At 41.1% G+C, this 20,307-nt stretch overlaps 2 protein-coding genes across 2 annotated transcripts; both read left to right on the top strand.

The window, feature by feature from the left end:
- Positions 1-2,841: 2,841 nt before the first annotated feature.
- Positions 2,842-7,554, top strand: FAM136A (family with sequence similarity 136 member A). The gene is made up of 3 exons (XM_027072264.2): positions 2,842-3,000; positions 3,902-4,042; positions 6,050-7,554. The coding sequence occupies exons 1-3, from the start codon at positions 2,914-2,916 to the stop codon at positions 6,236-6,238; spliced, it is 417 nt and encodes a 138-aa protein (XP_026928065.1). The 5' UTR covers positions 2,842-2,913; the 3' UTR covers positions 6,239-7,554.
- Positions 7,555-8,792: 1,238 nt separating this feature from the next.
- On the top strand, positions 8,793-19,262 carry SNRPG (small nuclear ribonucleoprotein polypeptide G). Its single transcript, XM_015064002.3, has 4 exons — positions 8,793-8,839; positions 12,183-12,205; positions 13,475-13,599; positions 18,917-19,262. The coding sequence occupies exons 1-4, from the start codon at positions 8,808-8,810 to the stop codon at positions 18,965-18,967; spliced, it is 231 nt and encodes a 76-aa protein (XP_014919488.1). The 5' UTR covers positions 8,793-8,807; the 3' UTR covers positions 18,968-19,262.
- Positions 19,263-20,307: the final 1,045 nt, after the last annotated feature.

Raw genomic sequence — 20,307 nt, 5'->3', positions numbered from 1 at the left:
GGCGGGTCCCCAGCAAGCAGGTACTAAACTAGGATAGGCCACGCCCTCGAGAATCAGAATAGCATTCTATGATCAGAGGAGGCAGGAATGCATCTGCTCAGGAAGTGGGGCAAGGCAAGGCTGTTATTAAGGCAATCTGGGCACAGCGGTGATTATAGGCGGGCCAACCTGTCAGAGTGAGAAGAGAAATGCATAGCACCAGCTCCTGCCATGTAGCGAGCTTTTGCATGCTGACTTGGGTCCAAATAGTATTATCTGGGCAGTTACATGGCCTTAAGCCTTTGTGGGGAAAGCACCTAATAGTAAAAATAATATTTTTTTAATGTTTATTCATTTTTTGAGAGACAGAGAAAGACACAGCATGAGTGGGGGAGGGGCAGAGAGCGAGGAAGACAGAATCCCAAGCAGGCTCCAGGCTCTGAGTTGTCAGCACAGAGCCTGATGCAGGGCTCAAACTCACAAACCTGGACATCATAACCTGAGCCAAAGTCAGACGCTTAACCGACTGACCCAGCCAGGCGCCCCTAAAGTACTTACCATTTGAAAACAAGATGTCACAGTACTGGATATATATTTTATTACTCCAGTGTTTAAGAAAAATATATCCACATAGGGAAAAAGACTGGAAAGTAATCAGTCAAGACCATGTGGGTGAGGGTGTGGGCCTTGGAGATGATGGAGCAACTAGAACTGAACTGAAGTCATGGGGCTGCCACATGAGCCCTAGCCTGCTTACCTTCAGCTGATCTAATCTATGTTTATCATGTTTAATCCAAAAACTTTAAGAAAAATGCCAACAATGGCATTTAAAATAGTGAGGTAGTATTTATGGACTTAAAGTTTTTAGTTTATTATTGCTTTTGTCTGGTTTCCAAATATTTTTCATTAATTACTTCCATAATGAAATAAATGTATTCATTCATTAGACAAACCTTTACAAAGGGGTTAGTATGCACCAGATACTAAGCAAAGAACTGAGGAAGAACATTGATAAACATGGTCCCTGTCCTCCTAGAGGTCTTAATCTAGCAAAAGAAATGAACACAGGGGGCGCCTGGGTGGCTCAGTTGGTTAAGCGGCCGACTTCGGCTCAGGTCATGATCTCGTGGCCTGTGAGCTGAAGCCCCGTGTTGGGCTCTGTGCTGACATCTCAGAGCTTGGAGCCTGTTTCGGATTCTGTGTCTCTCTCTCTCTGACCCTCCCCTGTTCATGCTTTGTCTCTCTCTGTCTCAAAAATAAATAAATGTTTAAAAAAATTTTTAAGAAATGAACACAGGACAAGTGAGCAGTAGTCACAGACAAGTACAGGATGCTAAGAGAATACATGACAGAGGAGCATATGGTGTGGGGAAGGATGCAGTTAGACAAGTCTTTCTGATGCCATAAAGCAAGTTTCAACAAATTTCAAAAGATGGAAAATATACAGAGCATGTTTGCTAACCACAATACAGTCACCTCTCCAAATGACAGGAAAAGTTACCTTAAAAATACCTGGGTGGCTCCATTAGAGGAGCATGTAATTTGATCTCCAGATCATGAGTTCAGGCCCCATGTGGGGTGTAGAGATTACTTAAATAAATAAAATTTTAAAATAAATTTTTACCAAAAAATCCATATGCTTGGAAATAAAGAGATACATTTCTAAATAATCCCCAAATCAAAGAAGAATTCAAAGTAGAAATTAGAAAATGTTTGAACAAAAAAAGTAGGGGTCAGGGGGTGCCTGGGTGGGTCAGTCAGTTGAGCAGCCAGGTCTTGATTTCAGCTCAGGTCATGATCCCAGGATGGTGGGATCCAGTCTTGCCTCAATCTGTGCTGAGCATGGAGCCTGCTTGGGATTCTCTCTCTCTCTCTCTCTCTCTCTCTCTCTCTCTCTCTCTCTCTCTCTCTTTTTCTCTCTCTCTGCCCCTCTTCCCTGTTCACATGCTCTCTCTCTCAAAAAAAAAAATGGGGGGGAGGGTAGGAATATTTTTTAAAATGCTTGAACAAAAATACCATATATCAAACTTGGAGTAGCTAAAGCAGTATAAGAGGTACACATGTACAGCTGACACCTGAAAAACATGGGTTTGAACTGCATCAGTCCACTTATAGAGGGATTTTTTTCAGTAAATACAGTACTATAAATGTATTTTCACTTCCTTATGATTTTCCTAACAACACTGTCTTTTCTCTAGCTTACTTTACTATAATATAGCATAGAATACATTTAATATTCAAAATATGTGTTAATTGACTGTTTATGTTATCAGTAAGGCTTCTGGTCAACAGTAGGCTATTAGTTTTAAAGTCAAAAGTTATATGGGCATGGCGGGGGGGGCGGGTGGTCAGGATCTCTAATGCCACATTAATCCCACATTGTCCAAAGGTCAACTGTGTATGTGTGTGTGTGTGTGTGTGTGTGTGTATGAAATTCCAGAAAGATAAAATTCATCTGTACTAACAGAAACCAGATCAGTGTTTGCCTGGGGTCAGGGTGGTGGCTAGGAGGAGAAAGGGTGGAGACTGACTAGACCGTGCAAGGTTTGTTAAAATTCCTCAAACTGTTCATCTAAAATTTGCGCTTTGATGTGGATGTTAATTATATTAAATATTTTTTAAGACTCCGAAGGAAGACAGGGAAAGAGGGAGGAGCGGGGAGGGGAGGGAGACAAGGAGCCCCAGCGTTCCCACGAACCCGCTAGGGATCAGGCTCAGCACCTAGGGATCAGGCTCAGCACCGCACAAGAGGCGCGGGGTCGCAAGCCGCGGTCGGTCGAGGTTGCACTGGGATTGCAGGCGGGTGGAGTGCAGTTCCTCTTCTCCGACGCCAGGCGGCGGCGTGGGCCGGGAAGAAAGACAGTGACCCTGGAAGAGGCGGCGAGGAGGCGGGTCAGAGCGCCGGAGTCCATGTGGGTGTAGCGCGGGGTCGCCATGGCGGAGCTGCAGCAGCTGCGGGTGCAGGAGGCAGTGGACTCCATGGTGAAGAGTCTGGAGAGAGAGAACATCCGGAAGATGCAGGTAGCGGGCGGGGGCCATGGCGGAGAGTCCCAGCGGTTCGCAGTTCCCTTCCCGCAGCCGCGACGCGCTGCTGCCCGCCTTCCCGCAGACCCGAGTCGGGGTGTCCCTGGGGTCGCCGCGGCGTCCTCAGAAGCACCTCTTAGTCTCAGAACTCCTGGAGCTTCCGCCGAGAGGTTGAAATCTGTGATCCCTCACCACGCGCAGGGCCGTCTCCCCCCCGCCCGCCCCAGGCCAGCTCGAGGGAGCTGGTGTTAGACCCTGGACCAGGGTTAGAAAGCTCCCAGGGTGAAGCGTTCTGCCTACCCCGCTTGTCTGTCTTGAACAGCCCCTTCCTCAGGTGACGAGGCCGAGGCCCAGAAAGGGCACGGCCAAGGTGAAACACCGGAAAGGCAGAAGCGCTTGGCCTCCTCCGTGGCCAGGTGATACCTGCTTCTGTGTCGTTCCACACAGCTCTGGTTTATATGCATTTCTGCTTTGATCCCCTAAATGTATGTGGCTGTTAGTCCTGCCTCCCTTACTGAATTGTGGGTTTCTCTTGTAGTGCTCTGGAGTCATTGATTAATGGATCAGTGGCCCCCTGGTGGAATGTAGATTTCTAGGTTACTGACCTCTGAACCCTGTGATATAGGTACCGGGTTTTCAGAACTTGGCTTCCAACTTGACCAACCGCCACCTTCTTCGTCCACCTAGCCATCTGTGCAACAAGTGCCAATGAGCTAGCAGCAAGAAGACCACGAAACACTCTGCTAGGCTTCGAGGATAATTTTCCCATTTGTGGGTTTAGGTTGTTGATGACTGTTAGAAGGAGAGGTGCAAATGTAGGCGCTCCTCTGTTGCACTCCATGGTTATCTCTGCCCCAGAGGCTTTCCTACCTAACTTCACTCTGCCCACCCTCCCCAGGGCCTCATGTTCCGGTGCAGTGCCAACTGTTGTGAAGACAGCCAGGCGTCCATGCAGCAGGTGCACCAGTGCATTGAACGCTGCCATGCACCTCTGGCCCAAGCCCAGGCCCTGGTGACCACTGAGCTGGAGAAGTTCCAGGTGAGGAAAGCCCAAACAGAGGACTCCGGTCCTTGATATTGCTCTTTTGCAGGAGATGACAAGTGTTTGGCTTTAATGTCTTGGTTCTTTTAACATTTGAACAGTCCTGTGGCCAGCCAGTCTTCACAGGGTTTGAAATTTGTGAAAAACTCCTGGAGGTTGAGTGCTATAAGTATTTCCCATAGAAACAGTGTTGTAAAAGGGAGTTCATGATCAAAAGCCTTTTTCCCCCATAGACACAAAATATAATACGTATAGTGTATAGTATAAAGCTTTCTAAAACATGTATTAATTCATTCTTAAAATAGTACAATCCCCAGGAAAGTGAAGTAGGCTAGTCTTAAAGAGGTGCAGATTAGAGCAATACCCTGCCATCATTTTGTGGATTTGCCCACCCAGAACCCCCCGTTTGCTATACCCAAAGGGCAGCTCCTGTGTCACTAAAGAGCAGTCATTTATATGAAGCATTAGTATTGCTGACTCATTGATGCCTTCCTCACAAGCCCTTCTGAGGTCGCTAAGAGCAAAAGGTATCCACTGTATCTGTCTCTGGAGAAAAGGGTAGCCACAACTTCATTTTATTCCCTTCCTATGACTATACTTTCCTGCAGGTTAGAAAAGCAGAGCCCCCTTCTGAACCAGTTTTTCATAGCCTGAGATTCTGTCTGCATGGGAAAAATTGTATCTAGTATACAATTTTTACATTCTGCTATACAGAATTCTTCAAAATGACTGACACTGTGAGGAATAACTTAATCCAAGGTCCCGAACTACAGCTAATTTTGTAGATAGGCTCTTTGAAATTTTGACTGTTGAATTGCTGTGTAACTTTCTCCTTCTGTTAGTCCTCTACAATTAGATTTACTCTTAGATTTACTAATTAGATTAGATTTACTCTTCTACTCTGCCAGAACTGCTCTGGCCACTCCCCTCTATGGAGCTAAATCCAGTAGTCGTGTCTCATCCCTCATCTTACTCAACCTGTCTGCATCACTGACACAGTGATCACTCCCCTCCTCCTTGAAATAGTTTGTTCAGTTGGGCACCAAGACACCTCTCTCTGGTTTTCCATCTGTCTCCCTGCCCATCCTTTCTTGGCCTCCTTTCCTGCCTTTCCCCTCTCCAGCATGTGAGCATGAGAGTGCCTAGGGCTGTCCTTGGACCTTTTCTCTTTTGGATCTGGTTCTCTAGTCTCATAGCTATAAATATCTGCTATAAATATCATATACAGCCTGACAACTCCTACATTCATTCATATCTCTAGACCAACTTCACTCCTGATCTCCAGATTCATATATCCACCCTCCACTTATTTTGTCTATCTTCCCTCACTGGACTATAAGTTCAATGAGGGCAAGAACTTTATCTGTTTACTCATTGCTATAGTCACCAGCATTAGAAGAGTACCTGGCACATAGTAAATACTCAATAAATACTTGTTGAGTGTTTTTCTGTTACAAGGACAGATATTAAAGAATCAAAATATTTCTAAGTCTTTTTTTAAATTTTTTATTAATGTCTGTTTATTTTGAGAGAGATTGCACCGAAGCAGGGGAGGGGAGGAGAGAGAGGGAGAGAGAGAATCCCAAGCAGGCTCCAAGCTGTCAGCACAGAACCCACTAGAGGCTCCATCTCACCAACCATGAGATTATGACCTGAGCCAAAATCAAGAGTCAGGCACTTAACCAACTGAGCCACCCTGGCACCCCAAAATGTTTGTAAATCTTAACTATAGCTGACTAACAGTAGCCACTGGGTACTTCTCATTTCCTGGGAGGGGCTTCTGTACAATTTATTCTGTCTTGTAATGCTTTGTCTGGACCCTCCCGTGCTACCCTCCATTTCAGTCAGGATAACCTTGGTTAATTGCACTACAGTGTCCCTTTAGTTGATCAAGATTATATTTGTCAAGCCAAAATATGTAGCAGAGGGCCTAGCACATGGTATGCACTTGGTAAATGAAGGCCAGCCTTTCAACCTTCTCTACCATCTTCCTTCTTGCCACAGGACCGCCTGGCCCGGTGCACCATGCATTGCAATGACAAAGCCAAAGATTCAATAGATGCGGGAAGTAAAGAGCTTCAGGTGAAGCGGCAGCTGGAGAGTTGTGTGACCAAGTGTGTGGATGACCACATGCACCTCATCCCGACCATGACCAAGAAGATGAAGGAGTCTCTCTTGTCCATTGGGAAATAGAAGTCTTTGCAACTGGCCATCTGGGCTGACAGCGGGAATCTATTTAAAAAGAGAAATGGGAGTTTTGGTCTTTAAAATGAAGTTTATGAAGAAATTAAGGATGGCAGCAAGTTTGAGGCATGTGTCACTTGCCTCTGGACACTGGTTCCTTTATGTTTCAACCCTGGAAAGTGAAATGAAAAAAAAAGTGGTGCTAAAATTTGGGTCGGAGATAGCACAGGAGAGTTTTTGATAACCTAAATTTCACATGCTTGTCCTGGCACTAGGGATCTCCCTTGTACTAAGCCAGAGCCCTCCAAGGTACCAGATTCTCTTTAGCATACAGGTACCAACAGGCTGGCAGGTTCCTGTAACCTTTCTGTGATCTGGTGGTATGAGCAGAGGTGTTTCTGTTTGTTGCCAACCTCCTGTTCACCAGAAGGGTCACTAAATCGTTTTCTGTAAGCTGTAAAACAAAGTCCATGAGGTCACTAATTTAGAAGGGAAAAAAGGTTTCTGAGTCTTTGTTTTGCTTGGTTTGATTTTATATACAAGGGCATGAAATTGATTTAAGATGTGGCATTGAGAGAGGTAGTTTGGATAAGAACTTTGAACAGTTCTTATGGATATCTGTTTCTGCCAATGAAGATGTGGATATGCATTTCTCGAAAGATGCATTATGTCTTTCAGCTGGAAGACCCTGCAAAAACATGAGAGGCGATGTTACGCTGGGTATGGAGAGACCTTCCGTCTCACTGGCTGCCATGGTGGGCCCTGAGACTGTCTGCAGCAGAGTGACAGGACAATCTTACAGTGATACTCTCCCTTGAAGGGAAGTGGGGGGGTTGATTGCACTATATACCGGTATCCAGGAATGAACATTGAAGGAGGAACTGTTGCCTTCTTAATTAAGAGAAATATTAAGTACTGGATATGGAAAAACATGGTTTTTACAGAACAGAATGGAATGAAATCCTAAACTCAGCATTGCTTGTCTCTCCCCCTGAAATAACAGAGCCATATCGAGACAATCTCTTGGCAACAAGAAGGTCAAAGGAGAAAAAGTAATCAACTCGGGTGAGCTGTGATTCCTTTAAAGCAAAAGAGGGGCAAACCCTGCCTCTATTACCAAATACCACTTTTGCCTGGGGCCTTTACAGCAAGCAGTGTTCCTGCCCCAGCTCTAGTACCTTTTCATTTTGATAAGGACCTTATTGTCTTTTTACCATCTTATTACTTAAAATGATAATATAGCCTGTGTTTGGTGTTTCAAGGCTGTGATATATTTTCCTAGTGGTTCAGTTTTAAAAAATAAATAAGGTTTAGTTTTTCCTCCACTACTGTGTTTCTTGACATCTATCTGGGCAATGAATATATAACTTTCTTAGGATGCTTCTCCTTGTAATGTGAAATAAGTTTCTTCAAATGTCATGAAGAGTGAAGATTTGTTATGAGTTATGGTTCAAATGCAGGACTGGTTCATTGTAAATGGGAGAAACTTTGAGGACAGGCACTATGACTTAAAGTCCGTTAATGTAAAAAGAAACTGTCTATAAGGCTAAAAAAAGAAATTTGATATGCATTTCAGGTCTCTAGCTTCAACTTAACAGTAACAGCAAGAGATAGAGGGGTAGTTAAGGAACCCTCTTGAGAAAATGCAATGTCTAGGATTTTGAGTACCAAGAATACAAACTATGTGATGAGTTTAACTAAGTCTTTACTATCATTAGTATTAAAATAGATCCATTCCTGAAAATTAGGAATGAATTGAATTTTGGACAATCATCCCCTCCCCTACTTAGAATCACCAAGGCTTTACTAGTTTGGCCTAAGTCTTATGTAATCCCAATTTTATTTATCCATAAATGTGTATTCCTCTGTTTTGGATAACCTAACTGGGAGCAAGTCAGAGATCACTTTTTACATTTGAATTGATTTTTAAGTCAAGAGTGTCTCAGAGATTACTCATGTTTTTTATATAGGAGCAAGGTACATTAAGTGGGGTTCTGGAGACATTGTTACAAGAATTGCAGGACTGTCAGGGAATACACTTCCACGCTATAGATTAAAGTTCTTAGAAACTGAGGCCAATCACCCAACTTCTCTGGTGTCCAGAGGTCTTTAATTGATGTTACTGAACCCTAGGGTTACCATGACAATATGTAGGAATATACGCCAAAGAAATTAAGGGCCTGCTCCTCCAGAACCTAGATTCACTTAGTATATTGAAGAAGATAACCGAAACAATGCACAAAGAAGGGGATTAAGTGGTTTCGCCTAAAAGCTAGAGACTGAACCGTTAAGCCAATCTTACACACGAGGAAACGGAATTGAGACGCGAACTTGAGGCCCCACCCCTCACCCCTTCTTGGCCAATCGCTGGCGACGCAACCGAAAGCTCGAGCGTGATAGGCAAGTTAAGGCCTCCCCCTAAGCCGTAAGTATCGCGAGGTAAAATGTGAAATCCGCCAACAATGGATTGGCTGACGGGATTGGTGACGTCAGACGCAAAACGCCGGGCCTAACGCGGGAGCGTGAAGGACTCCACGAATTCCGTTTGGAGGCATCTTTGAGCTTGCCGAGAAGCATCATGAGCAAAGCTCACCCTCCCGAGTTGAAAAAGTAAGTATGTGAGAGGTCTGCGTCTAAGTAGTAGCTTCTTTCCGTGCTTCGAGTTACTTAGGTCCTTCTCCATTTCCTCCAGTGTGCCTGGCGTGCGTATTCGGGCCGAGGCCGCGGAGAGCCTGGGAGCGTCTCGCGCCTGTGCCTGAAGCCCGCGCAGACATCTCGTTTAGGCTTGGTCTGCACGGTTTGGTTATCACTGACGGGCAAGGTGCCTCTGTACTGTCTTCTCGCCTCTCTAGCTAGATCTCCCGAGCCCACGTCTCCCAACGCACTCTCACGCTCTTTCTCCTTTGCTTGGAGATCTGGGGTGCCATTCTTTGTTGAACATCTTGAATAGCGTTAAGTTCTAGATAAGGTGGCTGGAGAGTAATTTATATATAAAGAACTAAGATGGGCAGAATGGACGTGCTTAATAGTGTATGAGGAGTCAAAAGCAACTTTTTTTAAGTTTATTTTGAGAGAGTGAGCACGGGAGTGGGGAGCAGAAAGAGAGGGAGAGAATCCCTCCTAGCAGGCTCTGCACTTCCATAGAGTCAGAGGCGGGCCTCCAGCTCACCAACCCTAGAATCATGACCTGAGCTGAAACCAAGAGTGGGATGCTTAGCTTACTGAGCCACCCAGGCATGCCCTATAAAGCCACTTTAGTTTTTTAGTTTATAGCTGTCTCTGAGGTTTTGTTTTGTTTGAGAGAGTTGTAAGCAGGAGAGGGGCAGAGGGGGAAAGGTTCTCAAGCAGACTCCAGCACCGAGGAGCCTGCTGGGCTTCATCTTAGGAGACTGAGATCATGACCTGAGTAGAAATCAAGAGTCCCACGCATAACCGACTGGGCGACTCAGATGCCTCAACTTTGAGCTTTAATTTGGAAATCCTATTCCTTTCTTTTGCTTTCTTGTGCTTAAGTTAAATGTGAATGTCATTTGATACCTGGCTCTGTTACCAGCTGTGTGAGAAACTTCCTTGTTTGGCTTTTTTTTTTTTTTCCCTGTCAGAGAAGACTAGGGTTTTGGGTTTTTTTCCTGCACCCAGTAAAATCAACTCCAAACAGGATATTCCTACTTAAGATAGACGCAGTTTAAAGTTTTAACCTCTTCAAACACGCCTGACTGAACTTAACATGTTCCATGCCTCCTAACTATGTCTGTATTCTGTTTAGACCATGTAATGCCAGAATTCTGCAGGTAGTAGTTGGATAACACAACAGATACAAAATTGTTTCAGGGATCAATTTGGGAGAAAGCCATCTGGCCTCTGTATAACTCCAGCTCCATAAAGAAGTCAGACTTAATTGAAAGGTCATATTTACATTTAAATGCACGTTTGTATCAAAGCCATTTTGTGCAAAAATTATAAGCCTAACTTTAAGAAAAATCAAAATTATTGTAAAACGCTAATCTGAAACTTACTCTTTTATTGATGAGCTGATAAAATCTTACAGGTATCCTGGATTTATCAAGAACTGATAAAATGGTGATTATTTTTTAACAAAAGAGTCGTTCTCTACGTGTAATGTTAGATTTTCTATTTGAGAATTTCAGAGGATGAAACTAGCTTTAATATTTTTCTCATCTCTACATTTCATGTGTTGTGAAGTCCTTTGAGACCTACCTCAAAAATGACCTTCAGTTTTTTTTTTTCCTTTACCGTCTCATAAATACCATCTTTTATTCTTTTATGCCCTCCTCCTGGTTTAGCCTAACTCAGTAGTTCTTAACTAGGGGCTAGGAATTCGGGTTCTGTCAGCAGGCATCTAGTGAGTAGAGGCCAGGGATGTTGTTCAACATTGTATAATGCACTGGACATCCTTCAACAAAGAATTATCTGGCCCCAGATGTTAATGTGGAGGTCAAGATACCGAGGCCTAACCAAATTCTCCCTCCCACCTCTTAAAAATTGCTGCCACAGTAGTCTTGCCAAAGACTGGACTCTGTTTTACTAATTTATCACTGTGTGCATGGTAAAGTCCAGAGTTCTTGACCCGGCATTCAAGCTCCTCCATCTGAAATCCAAGCACCAAATATTACACACACTAATATTTGCCCTATTCTCCAGCCAAAATGAACCATTTGTATTTGCTTAAACTGTCTCACCTGCTCTGTGACCTTGGGCAATTTACTTAACCTTTCTGAGACTCAGTTCCTCATCTATACAGTGATGGTAATAACAATATATAACTTTATATAGTCATCATAAAGATTAAGTCTTGTGTGTTATGTTGCATTGTATATATCATATTAAAATAAAATTACCATACTAAATATTTTTATTTGTGTGTCTTCTCACACCTTTTGTCAGGGCTGTCTTATTTATATTTAAATTCTCCCATGATATGTTCTGCATTAAAATTGCATGAAATTTCATATTTTGTAGCCTGTAACTGGAAGAGGGAAAAACTGGTTTGACTACATAGCTTAGTATTCTCATAATATCCTGCTGAGATGGGATTTCCCTGTTTAATCCAGATTTTTTTTAAAGCTTCAAGATATGTATTTATTTTGCTAAAAAATACTTAAGTGTTGAGGAATATCTTGAACACTTAAGATTGATGCTTAATATTAAATAAAAGAACGCTCCTTATTGTCTCAAATATAAAATAGCTATTGATTTGGATATAGTTTTATTACCTTCTAGTTTTCTCACAGCTTTGGTTTTGCTAATAACCAAAATCTAAACACATCTTTGTTTTTGTTATGGCTATAAAATCCAGTCATCAAGGGGCACCAGACTGGCTCAGTTGGTAGAGCATGCAACACCTGATCTTGGAGTTGTGAGTTAGAGCCCCATGTTGGGCTCTAAAACTTAAAATTTTTTTTAATGTTTATTTTTGAGCGGGGAGGGGAACAGAGGATCCAAAGCTTAGGCTTCATGCTGACAGCCATGAGCCTGATACAGGGCTTGAACTCACAAACCATGAGATCATGACCTGACCCAAAGTCAGACACGCTCATCCCACTGAGCCACCCAGGTGCCCCAAAAATAATTTTGAAATCTTTAAATATAGTAAAGTCCAGTCATCAAAAATTAGGTCAGTATTGAACAACAAGAATGTTTTTGTAATTCGTATCAGGATAAAGACTCAATTGATGTACATTAATATATTCTAAATCCATTCCATTTTTATTATCTTGCCCCTTCCTAAATTCTATTTCTCTGTGTAAGTGCTAAATCAGGTACCCCTTTATTCCTGTCTCCTTTACAGCAGTACAAGGTTTTTGCTATTTTAAATTTCATTATTTTTATTGTCCAATTTTAACAAATTATATTGACTGTACCTACTTTTGTGCTTATTTATGCTTAAATTTTTTTAATCATTCATATAATTTTACCCTTTTTGCTTTTTCAGATTTATGGACAAGAAATTATCATGTAAGTTTTTTTGGGGTCTTTTGTTTCGTTTTTAGTTAGTTGCTTTCTGCATGTGTCTTGGCAATATAATGTTTGGAGCAACTTTATAAAGATTTACAACACACAGGACCTCTAATTCACATCATTAATTAAGCAGGTTTATTGAAATCTTACACAAGCAATTCTGTTATCTAATCTTTTTTAATGTTTGTCTTTTTATTTTGAGAGAGAGAGTGCATAGGGGAGTGATAAAGAGAAGAAGAGAGAAAATCCCAAGCAGGTTCTGCACTGTCAGTGCAGAGCCCATTGTGGGGCTCAATCCCATGAACCGTGAGATCATGACCTGAGCCAAAATCGAGTCAGACACTTAACTGTCTGAGCCACCCAAGCACCCCCCTAATTTCTGATAGTTAACAGATTGCACAGTACTATTTCCTAGAAGCCCTCCCTCACTTAGACAAAATTAATGGGATTTTCCTATTTTGTGATATTTGATAATTTATCAACCTTTTTTCCTTTAAAGCAAAGGACTTGGACTATGACTAAAAATCTGACCTGTACAGTACTTGAAGTATATAGGAGTTAAGACCAGGGCTTAAAAGGCAAGCAGCCTTCCCTTTGAATTCCAGTTCTAGCCCACAGTACTTGTAAAACCTTGAACCAGTTTCTTAAGAAGCTCTATACTTCATTTCCCTCATAAAAAGTTATGATAATTCTACTGGATAGGATTTTCATAAGTTTTTTTTTCTTTAAAATTTTATTTTAATTCCAAAATAGTTAACATACAGTGTTATATTGGCTTCAGGTGTACAGTATAGTGATTCAGCACTTCCATGCATTATCCTGTGTTCATCATGGCAAGTGCACTCCTTAATCCCCATCATCTATTTCACCCGTTCCCGTACCTGGATTTTTGGGGGGGTTTGTTGTTGTTGTTATTTTTGAGAGAGACCAAGTGTGATTGGTCAGACACAGAATCTGAAGCAAGCTCCAGGCTCTGAGCCGTAAGCACAGAGCCTGACATGGGGCTTAAACTCACGAACTATGAGATCATGACCTGAGCCAAAGTCAGACACAACCGACTGGGCCATCCAGGCGCCCCCCCCTCTTTTTTTTTTTTGGTAAGTTTAAACATGGAATTAAACGTGAAATGTGTAGCACACTGCTTGGTAGATAATAAGGACAATGGATTATATATCTCAGGTACCTGAGTTTTATTCCACTTAATTTTTAATGAACGGTTGATATTTAATGGTCAGTTTTATTAAACTTCTTTTTCCCATTTTATAGTGAAATTAAATGGTGGCAGACATGTCCAAGGAATATTGCGGGGGTTCGATCCCTTTATGAATCTTGTGATAGATGAATGTGTGGAGATGGCAACTAGTGGGCAACAGAACAATATTGGAATGGTGGTAAGTAAAGATAGAAGGTTTCTCTTGGAGATTTTGTATTTATCTTGGAATAAGGATTAATTTCCCTTCTATTAAAGTCTTGGGGTAAAATGGAATTAGGAAAATAACAGGCAAGATTAAACTTTCCATCTCCCATTTAGTTGGACATATGGCAGTCATTCAGCTGTGATGTAATCTCCATTCCTGTAGGTTAGATCTGAATCTTACGCAGAACACTCTGAAGTTCTTGGATTTGAAACAATAGTAGGAAGTCATTTTTGACTTTGCTTTAGCAAAGTCTTTATAATAGAGGCCAAAGTCAGTCCTTCGTTATAGTCAATTTTAACATGCTTATGAATTCCCAGAAAATCTTCTTATAAAATGCATGTTCTGTTGGGGCGCCTGGCTGACTCAGCCAGAAGAGCATGTGACTCTTGATGTCAGAGTTGTGAGTTTGCGCCCCACGTTGGGTGTAGAGGTTACATAGAATCTACATTTTTGTTTTTTAAGATTTTATCTAACAAGTGCCCATGTGATCCAAATCTGCCAGGCCAAGTCATACTTTTTGATTTTAATTGTATGTATAATTAAACCCAGATTTTCTGACTTGTCACACCCAAATTTAAAGGTGGCCTTCAGGGTAGGGGCACCTGGTTGGCTCAGTTGGCTAAGCGTCCGAGGTCATGATCTCCTGGTCTGTGAGTTCAGGCCCCGTATTGGACTCTGCTGACAGCTCAGAGCCTGAAGCCTGCTTTGGATTCTGTGTCTCCCTCTGGCCCTCCCTCACTCACACTCATGTCTCTCAAAAATGAATAAATGTTTAAAAAAAAAGATTTTTTTTTTTTTTTAAAAAGTGGCCAAGGTAAAAGTTGCAAGGGATGATCACAGTGACAGCCATTCACATGAAAGAAAATAGGAAAAAACCCAGAAACAATTATAGGAGTAAACATTTCTATATTCATTAGGGCATGGTGGTATGGCTACTGAGAAAGTTTTTGATGTTTGTCAACAAAACCCAGACTTTGAACTCTACTCTTTGTCCAGCACAGGACAATATACCCAGTAAGTGGTAAGCCCCAGGTTTCTTGGGAAAAGTAAATTAAAAAGGACAACTTCTGCTTTAGCAAATTACTGAACATAAAGATCTCTAAAAGGTGGTAAAAGTTCATAATTGTTAGCCTTGCCTTTTTTTTTTTTTAAGTTTATTTATTTATTTATTTTGAGAGAGAGCACGTATGGGCACACCAGAGCAGGGAAGAGGCAGAGAGAGAGGGAGAGGGAGGGAGAAGAAAGGGGAGGGAGGGGGAGGGAGAGAGAGAGAAAAGAGAAACCCAAGCAGGCTCTGCACTGCATAAATCAGGATCAGACACTTACCCAACTGAACCACTCAAGTGCCCATGCCTCACAATTTTTAATCACTCTTTCCAAAGTGTATGTTAGTGCTTCTTGCAAATGCTTTTCCATTTGAAAAACATTGATGGTCAGGGCTGGAAAAACAGCTTAGAGTCAGTATCTAGATAGGGACGGGGAAGACTCCCCTCCCCCTCCAAGTTTTATGCAAATTGACCTTCCTTTTAAGGTATATTTTCCTTGAACTTCTATTGAAAATGAATAAAACTGTGGACAAATCATTAGCACCTAGTTTCTTCTAAAAACAGTTCTTAAATAGTCCCAAGATTTTTCTCTAGCCCTTCCTCTTACAAATTCAGAAATATTGATTCTAAGAGGGTAGTTTTGATTTTTAGTTCATATCTCAACAGATTTGTTAAAAAAGATTCAATAATGACTTTGATGTCTAAAAGTCAGTTCTGGGGCACGTGGCTGACTCAGTCGGTTAACTCTTGATTTCAGCTCAGGTCATGATCTCACGATTCGTTAGTCCAGGCCTCAAGTCAGTCTCTGCTCTGTCTTCTTGGGACTTTCTCTCCCTCTGTCTCTGCCCCTCTGCCCCCCCCCCCCCCCATCTCTGTCTCAAATAAATAAGTAAATAAAACTTTTTAAAAGTCTGCTCTAATTTGGGAAGACAAGGTTTCAGAGATTTGTGTGACACTTCTTGGAATTTTATCAGAGAAGGAATCGAACCTAGATCATACATCTGTCTCAAAATTTTCCCCCTGAATTTTTAATTTTTTTTAACGTTTATTTATTATTGAGAGACGGAGCATGAGCATGGGAGGGGCAGAGAGAGGAGGAGACACAGAATCCAAAGCAGGCTCCAGGCTAGCACAGAGCCCGGACGCGGGGCTTGAACTCTTAAACTACAAGATCATGACCTGAGCCAAAGTCGTACGCTTAACCGACTGAGCCACCCAGGCACCCCTTCCCTCTAAATTTTCATGGCCTTAATTGTTACACAGAAATTGGTTAAAAGCAGTGCCATCTCGAAGTCATTCAGATAATGAGTACCTACTTACTGTGTTAGGCAATCAGCTCTTCCACCTCTGATGCTTGTTGTGTGACCAAAAAAATGTTTGTGTTAGTAGGCAATACTTGCAGCTGATTAGCACTTGGAAAGTGAAATAATGATAACCTATCAGTTGTCCTTAATAAAAAGACATTCTAAAGAAAATGCAAGGATGGCTTTTCTGAGGTTGAAAGAAGGGAAACAAATAGGTTAGTTTTGTTTTTACAAGTTGTTTGGCAAAGCCAAACATTGCCTTTGTTATTCCCTTGTTCAAGTCATTGACCCACTGAGGCCATTGAAATGACTTTATACTATTATATTTAGAGTAGTGTGTGTTCAGGGCACTTGTGTGGCTCAGTCAATTAAGTGTCCGACTCTTGATTTCGGCTCAGGTCATGATCTCACAGTTCGTGGGTTTGAGCCCCGCATTGGGCTCTGTGCTGACAAAGCTGAGCCTGCTTGGGATTCTGTCTTTCCTTCTCTCTGCCCCTCCCATACTTGTGCTCTTTCTCTCCCTCTCTCAAAATAAATAAATAAACTTAAAAGAAATGTGTGTGTTCTGAAGGGGAGGTAATCTGTATCTGTTAACTGGATAATTACCTAATGATGTCTCAACTAGCCTCTTCTGAGATATCCCCAGAGTTGTCAGTGGCCTCACTTCTGTCTTCAAGATTCCACTCCATCCCTAGAGTTCCCCTAAGAATGTAGTAAAAATTCTATATTAAGATGCTGCATAGTTCAAGAGTTCCTACTAGCTTTGTGGTTCTATAGCTCCATTTTAGGTTTGTATTCTTTATTAGATAGCTCTGCCCTTTCAAGAGACAAAAAGCCTTTGCAACACTTCGCAAAAACTAGCCTTGAAGCACACAAGGAGCACTATGGAATTCTAGACCTGATGGTTCCAGTTTGATTTGGAGAATGAGGCCTAAACACAATGAGAAAAGAGGAGAATTACTATATAACAAAGGTGTCCACTCACTAGCCTTATTTCGTGTATTCTGTGAGAGGACAAAGAAGTGTGCAATACCTACCATTTTAGAAAATGTTGATGAGAGTGACACAGTGTTATTTTGTTTTTTAATAATGCCCCCAAAAGCCTCTGATCTGAACGTTTGAGTTATATGAAATAACTTCTCTGCCATCCTCCCCTTCTAGGGAAAGGGGTCAGCAGAAATGGACACATTTAGCAGAGAGCAAAGAAAGCTAGTAGTTTTTCATGCTTTCATCAGTGAGATCTGATATTCACCATCTGTTGCAAATAACCCAGGAATTAAAACTCTGAGAACTAAATAAGCATGTTGTTTAGATTTTTATTCCTAACTTAGAGTAAAAGTGTATAGGCTCCTTCAGTCCCTATTTTCAGGACATTGTTCTTTTTTTCATGCTGCTTTTTACTTCTTTGCCACCTTCTCATCATGCTCATTGCTGTTTGTATCTGCCAGGCTCCAAGACACTCCCACCTCCAAGACATTGTTCCTTTCCGATCTGTCAGCTGCAGTAATCACACGCAAGTTTGTTTATTTAACAGGGACTTACTGAGCCCTCTCTGTGCCTGCTACCGCTTTAGGCACTGGGGATACTGCAGCTGCCCTCATAGAAATGACATTTTCACAGCCCCTGGGTGGCTCAAAGTGTCCGACTTTGGCTCAGGTCATGATCACGCAGTTTGTGGGTTCGAGCTCTGCATCGGGCTCTGTGCTGACAGCTCAGAGCCTGGAGCCTGCTTCAGAGTCTGTCTCCCTCGCTCTCTGCCCCTCCCCCACTCACGCTCACTCTCTTTCTCTTTCAAAAGTAAACATTAAAAATTTTTTAAAAATAAATGACATTTTCCCGAGGAAGACCATAACAATGTATATGATAAATAAAGCAAATAGAATGAGGGGAGAAAAGAACAAGTTACAGCTATTTTTACTTCAGCTGCCTATAGGCATAGCTCCACTTTTAATCCTAATCAGAATGCTTCCATTTCTAGTATTTCCTCTCATCCCCCTCCTGTCTTTTCACCTCGCCAGCTCTACTGGACCTGATCTGTGATTGCAGTGTGATCTACAGTCCACCAGGGGCTCCTTATTTTCGAAGTCCCCTTGCCTTCTAGTTTGACGTATTTTTCTGCCCCTTGTATTCTAACTCTCTTGAACTGTTACTGGCCATTTCACCTATGCTCATAAATATCCTTCCTTATCTTCGTTTGCAGAATGATTACTGATTAAGCACTGTGCTCTTTATAACTTCTCTTCCTGCCTCTGAGCTCCAATTCTTTTATTGCCAGAACAGTGGTTATTCCCTCAACTGTGAAACTTCACTGTCTTACATGGTTTTATGATGTCCTCCAAGTATCTTAACATTGGTGTTTGAAGTCTTCTAAGATTTGAGTGCAGACTGTCTTTGTTTCCCATTTCCTGTCATAACCTTTTACTGCATTCAAATTAGAGTCTTTCCTTATCCCCCTATAGTTTTTCATCTTTGTTTTGTCTAGAGTTTCTGGTCTTCCTGTCAAAAATCTACCCCATTTTCAAGACCCAACTAAATGCCATCTTCATAAAGCATATTTTTCACAACTTCCATCCTGGTTTCTTCCCTAAATAATCTTGTACCCCTAAACTGACATATTCTGTACATTTATCCTATTGACTTAACAGATTCCTTGGGACCGAGAGGAACATGTTGAGTACTGCGGTTTAGAAGATGAAATGAGTCATGGGGACTTGACATCTCAAGAGTACTTGTTAGTCTTATTAAATCTAGAAAATGTACATCTTTTTTACAAAGGGCTTAGTAGCTTCTTGTCATAATTAAGATTTATGTAATAATAACCCTGTGTCTTGAAAAAAGGCCTCACAACTGATTTTTAATACTGAAAAACCATTAATTTTGTGAAAATTCTTTCATCAGTATGTCAAATAAACTGTGTTTTTTTGTTTTTTTTTTTTTAAGGTAATTCGAGGAAATAGTATCATCATGTTAGAAGCCTTGGAACGAGTATAAACAATGGGTGTGTTCACCAGAAGAAACCAACTGCTTCCACGTGTCCCCTTCATAGCACCTGTTTTACTACAATATAAAAATCAGGTCATGCATTTTCATATTGAACTTTTTTGTTAAATAAACTTTTTTAATAGTCAAAAAATGCTTTCTCAGACATTCCGAACATGGAAAATTGAATGTTAGCTTTTACTCTAGTTTTTTCTAACACAAACTGTTCCTGGTTGAGACTGATTTATTCCAAAGCTTTTATGCATTAATATTGAAGAATCTGATTAAATGTGAAGCATGGCTAGGATGGCTTTTTTTCATCTTTTAATGGAAAGATAAAGAACCTGCAAACGTGAGCAGATTTCTTCTGAAACATTAACTGTAATTTTCAAAACTCTTGTAGTAGTTTTGATGTACTCTTGACTTTTCCAAGTACATCTATATTCCAAGTATACTGCAATTGAAGTAAAACACAGGAAGTAACGATATAGTTGTTTATTTTGAACGTAAACAGGGAAGATTTTTTGAATACAAGAATAGAAATAGAACTCTAGAGAAAAACATTCCAGTGTTTTGTGGTTCTTTGTAGAGTATAAAGAATAGAAATAATGCTGCCCATAATATATTCATCTAGGTCATAAATTTTATGGCGCACAAACTCAGATGAAAAGATACATTACAGATGGTAATATCATAAACCTAACTTCAAGAAACCTACCAAGCAGATGCTGTACTTTTTGTGATCTGGTAAAGCCTACAAACCTTAAATCACTTTAACACTGTATAAAATGTATATTCGGGTGAGTATGTAAGATATTTGCAAACCACAACATAATGGATGGCTTATATGTATCTCTAAAATGTTTCTTCTGGTTTATAAAAAAATGTTTACAACAAAATAGCTAGAGCGATCAAACCAACTTAATCCCAATAAGGGGAACTGATGTCAAGTCTAGTACATTTTTACTCTTCTCTGGCAGCTCTTTAAAGTTTCACTGATATGGACAGGGATTTTTTGCAACCACGTAGAGCTAAATTATAGAACTGGTTGTACTAAGCATGCTTCCTAGACCAAGAGCATCACGTAGGAACTTAACAGAGATGCATATTTTCATCTTATGCTTGATATGTTGATAATATGTTTTGCTCTTGGAGGAAGCAATTTCCAGTGCCCTTTTGGAAAACAATCAGATACAACAGCAACATTTTAAATTGGGGTTCTGGTAAGTAAATACAGATATCACAAAACAAGTCTGTGAGTAATAGAAATTAACTATTACCAGTTTTTATTCACCAATCTTTAGCATATATATAACACAATATTACATTCTCTACAATATTGTCTTCATTAA

Source organism: Acinonyx jubatus, chromosome A3 (genome assembly GCF_027475565.1).
Source record: "Acinonyx jubatus isolate Ajub_Pintada_27869175 chromosome A3, VMU_Ajub_asm_v1.0, whole genome shotgun sequence".
Taxonomy (NCBI): domain Eukaryota; kingdom Metazoa; phylum Chordata; class Mammalia; order Carnivora; family Felidae; genus Acinonyx; species Acinonyx jubatus.
This window is presented reverse-complemented; position numbering and strand designations above follow the sequence as displayed.